The following is a 16,863-nucleotide window of genomic DNA, read 5'->3' as shown; positions in this document are numbered from 1 at the left end:
AGGAAAGTTGGGACCCAAGACAAAGACAGGCAGGGGGCCCTCTGAATTGAGAATACAACACATAAAACAGACCTACAAATAGACATACATTATTTGTTCTATGTTTTGTCCCTGTCTTCTTGTTCCTTTTCTTGTTGTTTTCCTCTCTATGTTATGTACTTAGTTGACTTTTCATCGTGTCTCAAAGGGCATGAAAGATTTTTTTCCAAGCATTAAGCTCACATAGCTGAGTGCTCTGAAGTTCCTATTAGGACAGATGTAATGAGATTTGGTCAATACGAAAATCATGCTACGTTCAGCAGCAAAACAGGCGCCTGCTCCTTCATTTACGATGCTTGTACACATTAAAGTCAGATGCACCTCAAGAGCATCTTTGATCTTCCTGAAGCTCAAGTGTGAACAGATGCATGAATTATAGCAGAAAGCAGCTTTGCTATATTTGCTGTGAGCAGTGCATAAAAAGTAGCTTTAACGTTTTTAAGTGCCACCTTTTAAGTCCACCTCAAAACATCGTCTGTGCAGTCAGTTCATTAAAATTACCATCCTGCCTTAAAAATGTATTATTCTGTTGTCAAAGCCGCTCAGATCCCCACATACCGGTGTAGGCACCAGATCTGCACGGTTGGTCAGACCTGCTCAGGGTCATGCCCTGTCAACATTTTGCAACTCCACTCGAAAAAACGGTATTGACCCTTTTCTTATGGATCAAATCTCTTTTGGAGTCTCAACATATTAGTACCGATATTTGTTATTATTTTACATTTAATTTCCGATCTAAAGTAGCTGAGAGTAGAAAATAATCAAAGTCAGTCTTAAAGGAAAGTACTGCATTCTAAGACTGAGCTCTGTCATTTAACCGACATTCAGCACATGAGAGCGTGATGTTTTTATCATTTATTGGGCAACCAAAATGTTTTACACCATGTTGTAACATTCAGCCAACTATGTAGCGTAAGTAAAATTTATCCAACTCCAGCAGCTGCTGCTTGTGAAGCGGGTCACACACCTCAGATGTCCGGAAGCTCAAGATGCTTCGAGATGCGCTGCTCCTGTTAGTCGAGACAAGCTACAGGACCTTTTAATGCTCCTTGATGCGCGTCAACTATTGACTTTACATGTAAATCCGCTGGTTCTGCTGCTCAAAGCGCATACAATGTGAACGTATCATAAGATAATGACTTCTGATAAAAGCTCAAAAGACACAAATCAGTCTTGATGTTCAAAGCAGCTCGTTATTTATTTTTGCCAACAATATGATCCAGGCAAAAAGCGAACTGCAGACCATGATGTTACCTTACAACATAGTGACCATAGGCTATATTTACACTGCTAAGCCACAATGCACAATTCCGAGCATTTACAGTGTTTTGCATGCTATTTCACGTTTCCAAATATATGTGAATTCTATCTGATCCCCTGTGTGAACTGCTTCGTACAGCTAGAGTATCCCGCATGCGCAGTAGAGGACACAATGTCATCACAAGTAGTAAGTGTTCTCTGTTTTTAAAAGAAGTAAACATGGATGGTAGTGCTGGGGCACAACTAGCATTCAGTGTTGTAAAGTAACAAGGTAAATTCACTTAATTTCTCTACTTAAGTACTTTTTTTAGTATTTTAGAACTTGAGTATTTTTTGGAGGTCCTTCACTCCACTACATTTCAAACTTATATTGTACTACTCCACTCCATTTCTAGGAAGCTGCTAGTTACTTGTTACTTTTGGCTCAGCTTAGCTTTGTAATCTGCTGTTGCTGTTTTTCTTTCTTGAAATGTAATTCCAAAATGTAAGATAGCCGCCCTCAGGACTGAATTTGGACACCAATGTTTTAGAGATTTTATGACATTCCATAACTGTGAAAAACTTAGGGCCGATATTATTTGTAGTTTATAAATTTGATCAAGGCCTTAGTTGTTGCCATGTGGCCAAGTTGTTCAGTCTGATGAGTTCTCAGAGCAGAGTTGGAGTTTCTTTGTGGTAATAGACTGAACCTTAAACCTCTATTCCATAAGTGTGAGGAGAATCAACACACTCCTTGTTTTCTTTTTGGTATATTTCTTAAATAAAGAAGAATAGAAAAATAGCTTTCCTCAGCCTTTTTAAGCTTAAGTACTTTAAAGGTGTACAATCTGTAGCAGGTGGTTATACGCATCAATACATCAAGTGGTTTCTGAAAGTTACAAGGTTCTTTAAAATTATTAACAAAATTATAGAGAAATCTACTGATATTAGAAAATGTAATTAGTACTTTTGAATACTTAATTACTTTTAAAAGTGAGTACTTCAATAATTTAACCTGATTTGATGTTTGACTTAGTAACTTTTACTTGTAGTTGAGTAAGATTTGACTATGAGTATCAATACTTTTACCCAAGTGCTACTGTTGAGTACTTTGTTCACCACTGCTAGTGTTCTTCCATTTGTTTTCCAATCATAGTAAGTGAATTAACTAAATCTTTTCAAAAAGATCAAAAACAAGGCCTGCTCTGTACGTTATCACCCATCATGGCTCTCGCCTGCTGCTGTGTTGCAGAACGCTGAACAGGGACCTTTATAGACTAATAATGATGTTCAGGTCAGATGAATTGAAAAGATCAGATATGTAACGGATTTAGGACCACGTAGCCAAAAGCCTGGGTCGCATTTGAAAAACATCTGTTTCGTTCAGATCAGATGTCATGAAAAGATCAGATACAGGTCGGATATGGACAAAAAAAAAAAAAAAAATCGGATTTGGGTCACTTCAGGCCGTGAAAGTAGAGTTCTCTCAAACTCTACTTCTCTGTGTATCACCTTATCACCAACACAAATTCCTTGTGCATGTAAAACACTACCTGGCAATAAAAAAATTTCTGATTTTCATTCTAATTATGTTCTAACCATAAAAAACATCCCCTCTCCTTAAATTAATTTGTTTTGTTGCATGTTTGTGGGAGTCTTTTTTCCAAACATCTCAATTGTGACATTAAACTGTTATTTACAGATTTTATGGAAATATTTAACAAAATTAAAGTATTCACTTTTCATTTGAGATATCTGATTTTTACTCATTTTTCTGTTCTAATGTGAAGCATCCGCCTAGTGCAGCAAAAGCATGGAAACAAGAAACCACTGTTACAATGTGTACTATTACTAAGAAGTGAATGGTCCCCTGCAAGAAACATTTGTAAGAGCAAAGACATATTGCACTGCACTGAATTTTTACAGATGTTACCAAGCAAAACTGCTCCATACATCTTTTATAACACCTCCTTAGTTTTATTCTATATATCCGCAAAAATCTTCAGTGTTCCTAGAGCAATTTAGGGAGCAAAGGAGGCTTTATCTGGAGCCCTTCCATCTCCTTTTTGTATATTGGTGTTTTTCATTTAGTGGAAACTGGTGAAATTTCCAAGATCCATGTGAAAACAAGTTAAGTAAAAAAAAAATAAACAATAGAAAAAAGACTATTGGGAGATGAATATCCCCAAATGAGCCCAAGATCTTTTTTTTTTTTTCAATATGGCTGCCTCACATGCTGTATTGTTGCAGGGAAAGAAAAAATATTTGCATTTTGGACAGTTTGTAAAACATGATACAGTACGATCTGTATCTGCAAAGATTTTCTTCTTTTAATGTTTCACCTTAGTAAAGTAAAAGCAAAACTAGCTGGCTTCCCAAACAACAACAAGACGTTGTTCACTTTATTCTACATTTTCAGACGAGAACCTATAAAATTCATTCCTCAAATACTAGACCAGCCTAACAATATATGTAAACATGCCTTCCAGTACATCCAAAAACTCTCCTTTAAGGTGTCAGAATCGTCCCAAACTGCTCAGGCTAAGCCCAGTGATGACGCACCGGAAAAAAAACAAAGGGACCAAAGGTTAAGGTAAGAAGTGGCATGAGCTTTGCATGCTGCAAATCTACTCATCAATGCAGCACACTCAGCACATTGTTTTGACTTTACATAACAAACATTTACCCCCCCCCCCCCTGTGTTTTGCCTTTTTTAAAGCCACACCTGAGCAAATACCTGGATATTTAATCTGATACACCTGAACTAGACTCTCCCTCTTTAGACAAAGGGAATATGCCCTACTTCTACAGAGAATCTGTGGACTCAGATCTGAGGCAGTCCACATGCATCATATTCACCCAATAACTAAGTTATCGACAGAAAACATTGTGGCAAGTAAAAGAAACGAAAAATAAATTCCTACAAATAATAGAAATGAGACTTTAAATGGCAGAACATTAAAATGTCAAATAAATTTCGCCCCCAAAAATTATCTGAATTAAAAAGACAGTGACATTTTGAAGCTCAACCTGAAGGTAGCACTAATGGCAGTTATATGCTTTCTGCATTTTCTACAAAACGTAAATTTAATGGACCGACAAGCTTCAATGCCTTGTAAACATGTCTTTTTTTCTTTTTTTATGCCCCTATTTTATAGTTTTAGTGCCTCTACTTTGTACAACTGTTTAGGAAAACAACAAGAAGCTATTATTTTTGAACATATTCACTATAGGATGAAGCATCTCAGTGAAAAACCTCTGATCAAATACTTTTAACTTGAAATAATGAAATTGCAGTAGTTCTTTTGAAGCCTGTCCATATTACTTAAAACTGATAGTTAGCGTTCCTAAAGAACAGTTTCCCAAAACTTGATTCTCATTTTTAGTTATTCACTAATGATGATGAACAACAGCAGTAAATAGAACATTAGAGAATCCTAGTACATCAACACTAAACATGAGATGGCAGCATCATGCTGTGTAAATACATCAGTAGATATACAGGTTGATCGGAATTGATGGAAAGATAGATGGAGTTAAATTCAAGGTAATCCTGGAAGAAAGTCCCTTAAAAATAAACAGACTTTCTCCATTTTAGCAGGATAGAAACCTAAGTATACTTTGACTATAGCCAAGGCATAATCTGGACCTTAATCCAATTCAATTAAATAATTAATCTGTTGCAGAAGTTGAAAACCGATGTACACCGCTGTTCAATGCAGACTAATCAACTGAGCTGTTTTGCAAGGAAGAGTTCACTAAATTTTCAGCCTTTAGATTTTTAAAGTTGTTGAAGACATAATTATTTGCAAAATGTTTGGTATGCATAATATATTGATTAAAGATATCATTGCCTGAGATATCGAAGCCTTTACAAAGTGTGGCTCTTACTTACATTTTTTAACCTATTGTTAACCTTGCATTTCTTTTTATATAACTAGCAAATAGCAGTTTGCTCCTGCTGAAATCCAGGTCTCAACCCATATCTCCCCCTAATAGATCCTTGTCCTCTCAGAGGGCAAGGCTGTTTATGCATAATTCACACTGAAGCTTTAAGAACACATCTATGCATCTATACCACACCATATATCAATCACAGCACCTTTATGGTGTTTGCTTTTTATCTCGGCTCCATCAAAGCCTTTATATATTTTTTTCTTTGCCCTCCCTATTTTTCTCTTCGCACACAAGTCACAATTTCCTTCACCCTCCCCTATTCCTCTGCAGAGAGGGTCATACAAATACTGCATCTTAGGCGGATTTGATTAATAGATACAACCCCACCCACTGTTAGTAATAAAAAAATACACTTTTTCCCCTTACATTTCTTTTCTAGATTTTATGAGCTCATAGCATCCTGCAATGATTTAAGGTGCTCCATGTACATTTGGCGATGCAAAAAGGTGAAAAGAGTTGACTTTTTAAGACCTCGCTTTTACAGCCTGTCTTAATTCTTAGGTTTTACACATTAATATGTAATAAAATGTCTCCTAGTCATCATCAGGCCATAAAATGATGTCACTGCAGCCCTGAATGGATAAATTACACCTTATTATTGTACATATATATCATAAGAAGGATCTTCTTTGTGACAGTTTGAGTCTTCTACACTATTGCTATGATATACTGGACAACAATTTTTACACCATTGCTTTATTTGAGCTAGGGAGAAGTCCTCAAAATCTTTAATTTAATTTTTTACTTCTGTGCTGTAGAATTTGGTCCCAGTTCATATAAGGGAATTGTTCTCACATCTGAAAATAATAAATAAGACTTAGTAATATACAGCTTTTGGAGTGAGTGTCATGATTTTCCCCACTACACTTTATTAGACTTGGACTGGTTTATTCTTTGTTGTATCACATGTTAATGTCTTAAGACAAAACACAGGTATTCATTTGATACTGATCAGGGTAGTATAGTCACAAAGTTCGTAGGTGTGAGATGTTATTTGGCACGTTCCTTTTATCGCTGCATTTATTAACATCTGGGATTCTGTTTAGAAATAATGTTTCATGTAAAATTTGGAAAAAGTTTTGTCACATGATAAAAAAATATTATTTTAATACCTTCAATGATTTGTTTTATCCCACTGTTTTAGAAAATGGTACCTAGTATGAAATATTTTCCAGGGTATCAAAATTTTAGTATCTGGACAACCCTGCTAGACACAGATTCACCATCACATCCAAATGCCACATTGTTTGTCGTTTCTTTGACTTTTAAACAAGCAGACCATAAAATATCATAATTTGAATGTATGCTTCACCTGTGTTTCACTAATTTGAAGAACATATTACTAGATAAGGTCTCAGTAGCTGTTAGTAAGACATGCTCTTTTACATTATTCTACTCTAAATGCAAAGAACATTAGTTCCTGACAGTTAAGCAGAAAATGTCCTTTAGCACAATAATAAGCAGCAAAAAGGATTTTTTATTTCAGACAGAGAAGTTGTCTTTTTCCCTATATTCTGATTTTAACCGTTTCATTTTAAATGCAGGTATTAAACACATTCAAGAGGTGTACAACCTGTGGTAAACCAAGAGCTGTTTTTGTTCAACATTATTTCTGCGAAACCAGAGAGATAAAAACTGTTCAAGCTGTGCTGACATCTATTAGAGGAAGAACAAGCTGAGGGATTTAAGTGCTGGGAGGAACATGTACCTGTCAACAGAGCTATGGGAGGCACAGGCCACTAAGATTTCAGCATGAGTTTGTATCAGAATTGAAAACTAGATTTATGCCAATACTCACATGCTTGATCCAGAAAAGCAAAGAACAGAAAGTGAAAAAACCCAACATTTAAGTTCCTCATCTGAAATTATTGTTTAATTTAATTATTCTTTTTTTAAACTAAATTTCAGTTTTAGCATGACTCTGTTTGGAGGCCACTGTCTGATATTTGTAAGGTTTTGATGATTGCACCCCCCCTGGTGATACAAAGGGCATACACAACCTGTGTACATTGATTAGCAGATCCAATTTTAACCTAATCAAAGAAAGCCTTCTGTCTAACAATGCAAGTGTACAAGCACATACACCCTCAAGTGAAGAAATTAGGAACATAAAAATAAAAATAAAAGAAAATCTGTCATCTTATCTACTGATGTCTATTATTTTTAAACCTAATTTTGCATGCTGCAATTGTACATGAGCTACTTTGTGTATTAGTTGATGGTGTTGCTGTGTCAGTCTTAGGGCAAGCTGCACAGCACCTTTCGATAGTTAGAAGTAAAACAGCTCATGTGCCTGCCCCGCATTTAAAGCTGCTCTTATGATTCAACATAAGTACTTGAACTTTGCAATCCAGCATCCAGACATTCACTCACCAGCAGACTAATGGATGTTAGCCAAAGTAAAATGACTCTGAAAGCCCAGGCCAGAGACAAATAGCTGAGAAACAGACACAGGTAAGATGGATATTCATTACTGAACTGCTCTACTCTGCAATAGAGTATGGGAAAGGTTACAAATTATAGTTTCTGTCAAGGCAAAGTGGACGGTGGCCACTGAAATGCTTCATCTATGTAAAGCATTGCTCTGATCTGGCAGTCATCATTCTAGACCTAACCGTTTTCTATAGGAAAGTATCCTTTAATCATGCTTTATTAATTACAGACCATGTAATGTAATAATGTAGACTCATTAATGAATCTATATTATGGACTCTATATCAAAGAAAAGATGCATAATGTACTCTAATGTTACTGGAAACCAAACCATTTAAGTTGTTTTTTTTAAACAAAGAACATGGCATCATTAGATATCCAGCTAATATATAGAGAATGACAGAAATAAAACCAAACAGCTAAAAGCATATATGTTTATGGATGGGCTAGGATCACCACAGCAACACTGCAAGCTTCTTTAGAAAATTAGAAAAGTCACAGTTTAGGTTTATATTTGTTTACCTCGCTGGGTGCCAACAATTTTTGTAGTTCACCTCTGTAGTCACTCTCAGCGCTTCCAGGGAGGTTTCTTTTATGCTGTTGGTTAAAAGCCATGCATAGTATTAAAAGTTCCTCCAGCACTGAGTTCTAGGCTAAAACAATCTGGAAGGCTCAAAAACACAGAGCAATAATTATTCCGCAGTTTATTTAAACATGCTAGCTCTAATATAGAATATCAAATGTATACCAGCCTCTCTAGGAAAGGTTTTTTTCCTCCACAGATGTAAGATTGTGGAAATCCACCAGACTAAAAAAGTGACTCTTTCTTTTGCATACTAGTTATTATAGCAAAAGCTACATCCCAAAATTTTAACAGTGCATAAAACTATTACAAATGCAGTTCAAATTAACGTAAAAGTAGTTTATTGTCCCCCTAAAATCATACATTTAAATCCAAGCTGTTTTCTTGTGTGTACAAACAGGCTTGAGCGTTTATAAGCAGTGAAGTGATTTTGGCACTGCACAAAAACTCGAGTTTTCAATGTATAACACATAATAACATTTAAAGAGTTTAGATCAGCTTTCATAAGCCCCAGATAAATAGTCACAGTTATTTTCTCTAAAGAGTGTTACAGCCCTAGCTGACCTCCAATAGAAGATGACTACTACAATATTTGTCCCCCTTATAACCAAATAATAACTAGCTATTGGGAAATATTTTTGTTTTTACTAAACGACTTGGTCACATTGTTGAAATAGTAGCTACATAAAATAATATGTATAATAAACTAGATCTTAGCATATCTAGAAATAAGTAAAAAAATCCTTAAATTAAGAGTATTTACACTTATTTTGATAGTTTGCCAATGAGTATTTTTACTCTTAAAATAAGATAATTAGATAACATACACTTGAAATAAGACATGGCAATCGGGTTTTCTTATTTTAAGAGTAAATTGTCTTGTTCCATTGGCAAAGTGTCACCTTTATCTCCTAAATCCAAGAACAAATGCACTTATTTTAAGAGAAAATGACTTATTTAGATTTCGATTTTTTCCAGTGTAGGCACTTATGTTTGCTTATTCTGTAGAGCAAAACCATAATAACCTCTAAAATGTATTAATTACATTATTAGAAATCTAATTGCTCTAACCTTATTACATTAATTATGGTTTATAACTAATAATCAACAGGTTACTTTAGGTGCAGGATGGATAGCTTTTACTTTTCCGTTTTAAATAAACAGAACCACAGAAATGATCCTTAACAACCTCTTCAAGGAAGGAAAAGAAGTGGCCCAGCCTGTCAGTTGACTTTTATCCAGTTTTTTTGTATGTAGAAGTAAAAAGAGCTGCTGTGGAGCCTTCAGCTCTCCCAGTATAAAAAGCTGGACCTAACCTTGGACTGAAGCAGAATCAAGCTGCTCATTTAGATCATTGCGACCACATGTGTTATTCTCTCCCTCCCCACAGTGTAACTGAAAAGCATTTCATGAATAATTTATATTTCTTTTCTCCACATAGCAATATATTGTTTGCAAAAAAAAAAAAAAAAAAAATCTGATTTGCTGTGGAAGAAAGCATGACACCAGAGATATGGAGCAATTAACAGACTAATTACGCGGTGATAACGCAGAGTTATCCATACATAAACAAGCAACTAAATATCCTTCAAATACAAAAAAAAAAAAAAGAAACACCCAAACTTCCACTAAATATAATCAGCTATTGTAACTCATATTTGCGTAAACACACTGGAGCAGGTGTCCAGGTTTGCCTAAACTGCGCTGCGCTGCGCAACAAGCTGCAGGAATATGACAGAAACGACAGACAGGAGCGCAAGCATTCAACAGATGATCACGGACATGCATTCATTCATACAGGTGAAGGAGTTTGTTTTTTTTACCGCTGATTGAAAGTCAACAGTTTGTTAGAGGCTGGGTCCACGCTATTCATGTCCCCATGCGATGCGAGGTCCAGCGGACGAGGCGACAGCAAGCAAACCCGGTGCCTTTAGTTTTCTCCTAAGAGCGCAGGAACATCGCTGCTACGAACTCCAGAGGAAACAGCTGATCCCCGGCTGGTTGTCCTCTGGGCACCACTCTTCTCTCCCTGCTGAGAGGATGAAGCGGAACCACTTTGTCCTGGGAGCTGTGTGTTTGCTGATCTATCTCTACCTCCCTCTCTCTCTCTCATGTATGGTGCATTTCAAGTCCCCACCGTTTCTTTCTATTTTTTATTGCATTTCCCTGCGCTTAGTTAGGAGGATGTGCCGCAGGCTCTGCAGACCAAAGAGCAGCATTCAGAGGGGGTTTATTTCTTTCTTATTTGCAGCTGTTACATCACCATCAATTATGGGAAGGATTGTAGGGGATATGGAGCAGGGAGCAGCGGGGGGCCCAAAGCCTGCAAAATTAATGGAAGCATATTTTTACATGATTTTATTATCGTATATAGTGCTGATCAATCATCCACATCTGTTTAAGTTTGGCATGTCTTGCTTAAAATCAAAAAGTGCCTATGCTGCTAAGGATCCCCATAGAATCATTACCAAACAACCAAATCTGCAAAGGTAAGGTATGGAGAAAATAGAAGCAGGAATTTTGATTACACCAAGGAATAACCTCATGTTTTTTAAATAAAATAAAAATTTAAAATAAGATCCAAAAATCTGGGTTTAACTGTATGTTGGAAAGATGAAACATCAGCACCTTGGACAGCTTTAAAAAGTCTAGATATATCATTATGTTAAGTGTGTGCAATATTCATGTCAGAAATGATTGATTGTTGTTTAACATATTCCAAGTGTTATGAACGTGCATTCTTTAAGCTTATGTCATAATAAGCCATTTGGGATGTCTTGCTGTAGCAGGCCTTTACACCAAACATGAATTAAACTGCTAAAATGGCTACCTGTCACAAAGTGTCAGAAGTACAGGTGAGGAAGAAAGGAAAGAAGAAAATATAAAATAACATTGTCATCTCACCATTTAGCAGCCCTAATAGGTGTCCACTTTAAAGAAACTTCTTACGTAAATGTTGTTAAGAGCATGAACCATTAATGGTTTGGTATTTGTAATAGTTCTGTGAAATGACAAGGCACATGTGATCACATATTGGCAAATTCAGAAAAGTTGTTAACAATGATATGGTAGCTGATGAGGTGAATTGGCTCCCAAATCAAATTCTGCTTTTAGGTTGACCCGTTCTTGCAATGTAGTTAGAACTAAGGCTACAACTAAAAATCTTTTTGGTAATCAATTAATCAATTGGAAAAGGTTAATTGAAGCGTTGTTGCAGAATTTAGGCCAGGTGAAGCTAAAACTTTTCCACTTAAGGAGTTCAGGATAGGGCATATTGATGGACAAACATCCTAAATGCAAAATGTTTATTTTTTTACAATTCTGGTATAGTTACTGCTCTAAGATGATTGCTCTGGGAGCTAAAGTCTCTATACTCCAGTTAATGATTTATCAATTACTAAATTAGTTGATGATTAATTGATTAATCTGATTAACTCTTTCAGTCCTAATTAAAACATTTCCTCTGAAGCACTGAACTGAAACTGAAAGATACTATCAAGTGGACTATTTCTACAACTAGCAGATTTACCCTGACAAAGAAAAAACACAGATATGACAGCATAACGAGTTTCATTACATGATAAAAAAAGAAACTGTCTAAAAAAAGTGCACTGATTATAAGAAAAATGTTCCAGAGTCTGTATATTTTTAATGATGATGTCACAACAGCCACAAGAACAAAGCGGTGAGCTAGCATTAGTTAATATGATGCTGATCAGATGACTTTAGATTTTGACATATAGTCTTTTACACCAAACCTTGAAGTGGCAGAGTGTTTTCTGTAGTGGATCACATCGGTGTGAATCCATCCCGAACCAGACCAGAGAACCGTATGCTGGCACTGAAAACTTCTGATCTTGAGAAGGTTTTTTCAAAGCTGGAGAATTATAGGGGAATGACTCTCATCTGTTTTGCCATGTTATGGTTTTCCCCTTTTGGACTTTGAGTTTTCAGTTATCTATGCCATCTGTTTAGTTGATAATTGGTTTAGTTTCCATTTTGTGTTATATTTAAGCAGTCTTGAGTTACTCTCTGTTGCCCCCTTGTGCCTGTCTCCTTTCCCCTTGCTCCCTTCTAGTTACTTCTATCCACACCTGCTCCATATCAGCTGATTACCACCGTCTTTCTTTTGTCTCCCATATACAAGCTCCCTGTGCAGTTCCTCAATGCTGGGTTCTTGTCGTTGCATGGCTCCCCATATTTGTTTTCCCCTGGTTTTTGGTTTCTAGTATTTTCTCCTTGGATTATTTTTTTTTCTGTTGCCCTTTTGATTTCATTTAACCTACTAGAACTCATCTCTGCCTCCCTAATCTCTTCATTTGGGTCCTCAACCAACCTCCTTCTGTTATTGTGCTTGATGCACGATACTCTGCCCCTTCATCTGTCTGTACAGAACTTCCTGGTTTCCATTTAGCCATATCAAAAGTAACTGATGTGATGCACATCAAAAGTACATAACTGCATTTTAGTTCACTTTTCTGTAGTAATCCAGGCTATAAAAAATGTGACTTTAGAAAAAAAATGGTAACCTGTCTTTTCTTTTTGTTTGCAAACTAGTATTTTCTTTCCATATTCCAGTTGCTCTAGAGCTGAAACTGGTAGATATTTAGGCATCTTCAAAGCAAACTTGAAAAGAAAACAGGTTATATTTCTAGCCTAACCTTTATAAGGTTAAAAACTTAACAATAAAAATCATAAAATAAAGGGTTTAGATGTTATACAATTATTTCTGTTGTATATAAAAAGACTGATTGATACATTAATGTATCAGTAGCTGGTTGTTAATTTTATCTTTATGTAAACAATAATAAATTATAATCCCGTAGCATGAATAAACTCACAGTTCAGTTTATTTCAATAAAATTATCTTTATCTCTAAAGGGCAATTATGAAGCAAGCATGTTCATAGAGACACAAAGAAGTGAAAAATTTGAAAAATAAGAATCACCATGTCAAATTACTAAAAGGCAGCAAAGTTAGGAAATACTTAAGCCAACCATTAACGCATTTAAACACAACCAAATATGTCCATACACATACACAAACTGATATAAGGAAACTTGGTAATGCGTCTTTCTTTTTTAAAAGAAAAGGGTTTGGATCAACTACTTAAAATAATGAATAAGTTAATTTATTTTTGGTGGGGCTACAGTAAAAAAATTAATCTTCTGTAAAGAAATAAAAAAAACCCTTCCCAAACTGAAACAGATTTTGGTTGATTTAATTGCTCCTTGATATGAACAAAATCCTTTTGTAAAAGCATCAGAGCGTAAATGAACCTGAACAATGTGTTCCGAAATTACTTTCTGTTATAAATTTCTCTCTTTTATTTCCCCTGATAGTGTTGCCCTGCTAAATAGGTGCAATGTGACAAAAAGAAAAAGTATTACAGAAATTACAAAAAAATTAAACTCCTTAACGCCCACTAGAATAAATTGAAATGTCTTTTCTTTTGTCGGTGTGTAATAACAATAAGGAAAGCATCTGGAAAGCGGAGGACATTTAAAGAAAGCAGAGGATGGGGGAACAAAAAACATGTCAGGGTAGATTTTAAGTCCTCATTCTATGCCGTCTCCCTTTTTGACACCACTCGCGCTCTCAATTACAGCAGCTGAAACCTGAGCTCAGGTAAATCTGATACCCTCATTATGGTGCAGCCACAGCCTGTCTAAGCAGATCAGGCTTCATATATAAAGAAAACATAAAAGAGTGCAGGAATGCTTTGCCTTGGCTGCACAGCCCTCAGCTGCTCATTAATTTCAGATCTGCAGAAACGCCCCTCTGTGGGCTCCCACCACCGCAGGGAAAACACCTCAAGCTACAACCACGCCTGACATTTTTCCGTTTTATTTTTATTTATCTAAAAATAGAGCATTTTAGAATCGCAGCTGAGGGATTGGCAAAAAAAAAAAAAAAAAAAAGAGTCTTTAAGGGTAACTGGAGCTTGCATTAGGATAAAGTTACAGGAGTCCAAACTGAGACACCTGAACTCCTCCCCCCCGAATACGAATTAGTGCCCAGAGACAGCACCACCAACAAGTGGTTCATACACACTCTACTATGAAACACAGACTCCTGCACTTTGCATGAGGTCATCTGCCTCTTTTGAACGAGAACTTAGTCCTTCACAAGGGAAGTTAGAGGACTTCCTCTGCAAAACCTAGCTGTATATGCCCAAAAGGTTATCCTCCTCACATAAAGAGTAAGAATATTATGAATGTGACATCCTTTATGTATTTAAAGGTACATTTAGAAGGATAAATGTGCTTATCCTGAAAATAATATTTGTAGGTGTTACAGTAGATTTTCTGTAAATCCCTGGTCTAATATATTCTTAACAGCCCACCGAGATTAGTCAACAAGGTGTAGAGATACCACATTGTTTTAGTTGTCCTGGATAAGTATTTAACCATTCTCGTTGAATATTTATTTTTATTTTTGTCAGCTTTTATTGTCATTACTCTGTCAAAAGTACAGAACAATGAGATTTAACTTTGCATTTTAACCCATCCCTTTGGGGAGCAGTGTGCTGACATTGTGTGGTGCATCGGGAGCAGTGTGGGGTTAAGGGTCCCAAAGTGTCAATCCGTGCGAGTGGGGCTTGAACTCAGAACCTCTGGATTCCAAGCGCAATGCCCTAACCAGTAGGGAACCACACCGTCTCATTTTCATAACCTTTAGGCATATTCTATGAATTTTAAAAAGGAGGAGGCCTGGCTTTGAGGAAGGTCATTCTACAAGCCTTATGTTTTTGTGGTTTTCATGATCCATTCACAGAAAAGTTAGGTTTGTGTGTTTGGAGTTGTTTTTATTTAAAAGTCTGAGGTTTTATCTATGTAAGCCTGATGTTACTCACAGATGAAGAAAAACTGCCCGAGATGTTCAAGAGCTACCCAACTACCACCATGAGGCAAATGATATTACAGTTAAATAATAAATATCATAGTGAATTTGTTGTTGTTGTTGTTTTTAAGTAGATTTCAACAGTTACAGCGAAAGTGGTAGGTCACACTGAAAAGTATGAAGGTCACAGATGTCTGCAAGACCACTGAAGACTAGGGGTGGGTATTGCCAAAGAAGTCACGATTCGATTCGAATCACGATTCACAGGCCACGATGCGATTCTATCACGATGCATCACGATACTTGAATTATTGCGATGCATTGCCATATTTTCTCCTCCATGTTTTGTTTTTGAATGACTCGGCACAGTATCCCACGGCCGAAAATGCTTGTGACACAAGGCAGCGTGCGTCAACACATTTGCAGCGACATCTACTGGACTGGAAGTGGTATTGCACTTGTTTTTGGCTGATGTTCGCCAACCATTCATGCAATTTTATTTATTCATTTTTTAAAATTAATAATCGATTCTTGGCATCAAGAATCGATTCAGTAGATCACGAAAATTAGAATCACGATGCATCATCATCACGATTATTTTGCACACCCCTACTGAAGACTGGCCTTCAATACAGTGTAGGATTTCAGAAAAAAAAAAAAAAAAAAAAAAAAAAAAACTGGCATTGGTGTAAAGTAAAAAACAAACAAACAGGTATTTCTTACATTTTCATAATACCCTAAAAACGGGGGGTGGGGGGTGGGGGGGGTTTACCATTAGGAAATACTTGTTGGGATCTGGAGATCTCCCCACCTTTCTCCAGCAGAGGGCGCCCTACGTCTCCTGGAGCTGAAGCTGACTACCAGACCTGCGGCTGTTTTGCTCATCAGGAGGAGCAGCATATAAGCAGTGGCAGAACTACTCTTCAGCGCCAGAGTGTTAAGCTAGTTACGGTTAGCAAACCTGAGCCAACCAGCCTGTCTGATTCTCTGACTCCCAGAAACCCTGACTTGAACCTAACCGGTTTTCTGTCCTCTCTGCTTCCTAGGAAGAACCTGACTGAGATCCTGGAGCTCTGGAAGAGCTACTCAACTGAAACCTGCCTGCCTGCTCTCAGTAACAGACCTGAAGATCAAACTGTCTGGATCTGTCAGCCATCCCTCAAGAAGCAACTTGAAGGAGCCCTTAACACTCACAGCCTGAAGCTAAGTTCTGTCGCTTCCAAGCCCTCTGCCAACGTTCAGTCTCTAGACCCTCCTGGTTCCCTCCCTCTACCGCTCAGCCTGAATCTCTGAACAGGTACAGATCTGCACATTCTCTCAGCTACCTGATCATTAGCTGCCTGGCTAACCTAACTGTCCCTCTCTGCAGAGAGCCATTGTGTGACCAGTCCCGGATGTGATTCCAGCATCTGTCATCTAACCTTGAGTTTATCATTGATTCCAGAATCTGTGAAACAACCTTGTGCAAACCTTTTAATAAATTGTTAAACTTTACTCTGACTCCTGGGTGTTCTGCATGTGGGTTAGAAACTTGAATCCCAACATGACAATACTAGCTACTGGAGACTTTGGCGACAACATATTAAAGCACAGAACTCTGCTCTCCTGAGCAAGTAGATTGGTAACCCCGCCTCCTGCTCTCCTCTATCTTGCTTTCATGATTCATGCAGCTATTATTTCATACAAATGAAAAATGGAGAACAAATAAGCAGATCATTGCTTGTCTACAGTGAAAACAAGGACTGCTTTATTTAGTTTTGGCGTCACCT

The 16,863-nt window shown here is 36.9% G+C and overlaps 1 protein-coding gene and 1 long non-coding RNA gene across 9 annotated transcripts in view; one reads left to right on the top strand and one right to left on the bottom strand.

The window, feature by feature from the left end:
* garnl3 (GTPase activating Rap/RanGAP domain like 3) overlaps positions 1–16,863 on the bottom strand; it is a 112,998-nt gene that overhangs the window by 72,295 nt on the left and 23,840 nt on the right. For 2 of the 7 annotated variants that reach the window (XM_038308678.1, XM_038308675.1), the window contains exons 1-2: positions 10,075–10,434; positions 8,191–8,265 (exon numbers count right to left, since the gene is read on the bottom strand). The exons of 3 other annotated variants lie outside the window; for them this stretch is intronic. In XM_038308678.1, the coding sequence (XP_038164606.1) occupies positions 8,191–8,265; positions 10,075–10,124 (125 nt within the window). In that variant the 5' untranslated portion in view covers positions 10,125–10,434. Of the gene's footprint in view, positions 1–8,190; positions 8,266–10,074; positions 10,435–16,863 lie in introns of those variants that run through there. 2 more of the 7 variants (XM_038308674.1, XM_038308679.1) reach the window with 2 other exon arrangements.
* LOC119798998 lies at positions 9,935–16,589 on the top strand. Of its 2 annotated transcripts, none has more exons than XR_005282799.1 (3): positions 9,935–10,051; positions 16,141–16,391; positions 16,464–16,589. It is a non-coding gene; the product is annotated as an uncharacterized LOC119798998 (long non-coding RNA). The 2 variants fall into 2 exon arrangements; XR_005282798.1 differs by lacking the exon at positions 9,935–10,051 and adding an exon at positions 15,888–16,045.

Source organism: Cyprinodon tularosa, unplaced genomic scaffold (genome assembly GCF_016077235.1).
Source record: "Cyprinodon tularosa strain WSP-4 unplaced genomic scaffold, ASM1607723v1 ctg643, whole genome shotgun sequence".
Lineage (NCBI taxonomy): Eukaryota > Metazoa > Chordata > Actinopteri > Cyprinodontiformes > Cyprinodontidae > Cyprinodon > Cyprinodon tularosa.
The sequence above is the reverse complement of the archived record's forward strand: the minus strand, read 5'-3'. Positions and strand labels throughout refer to the sequence as shown.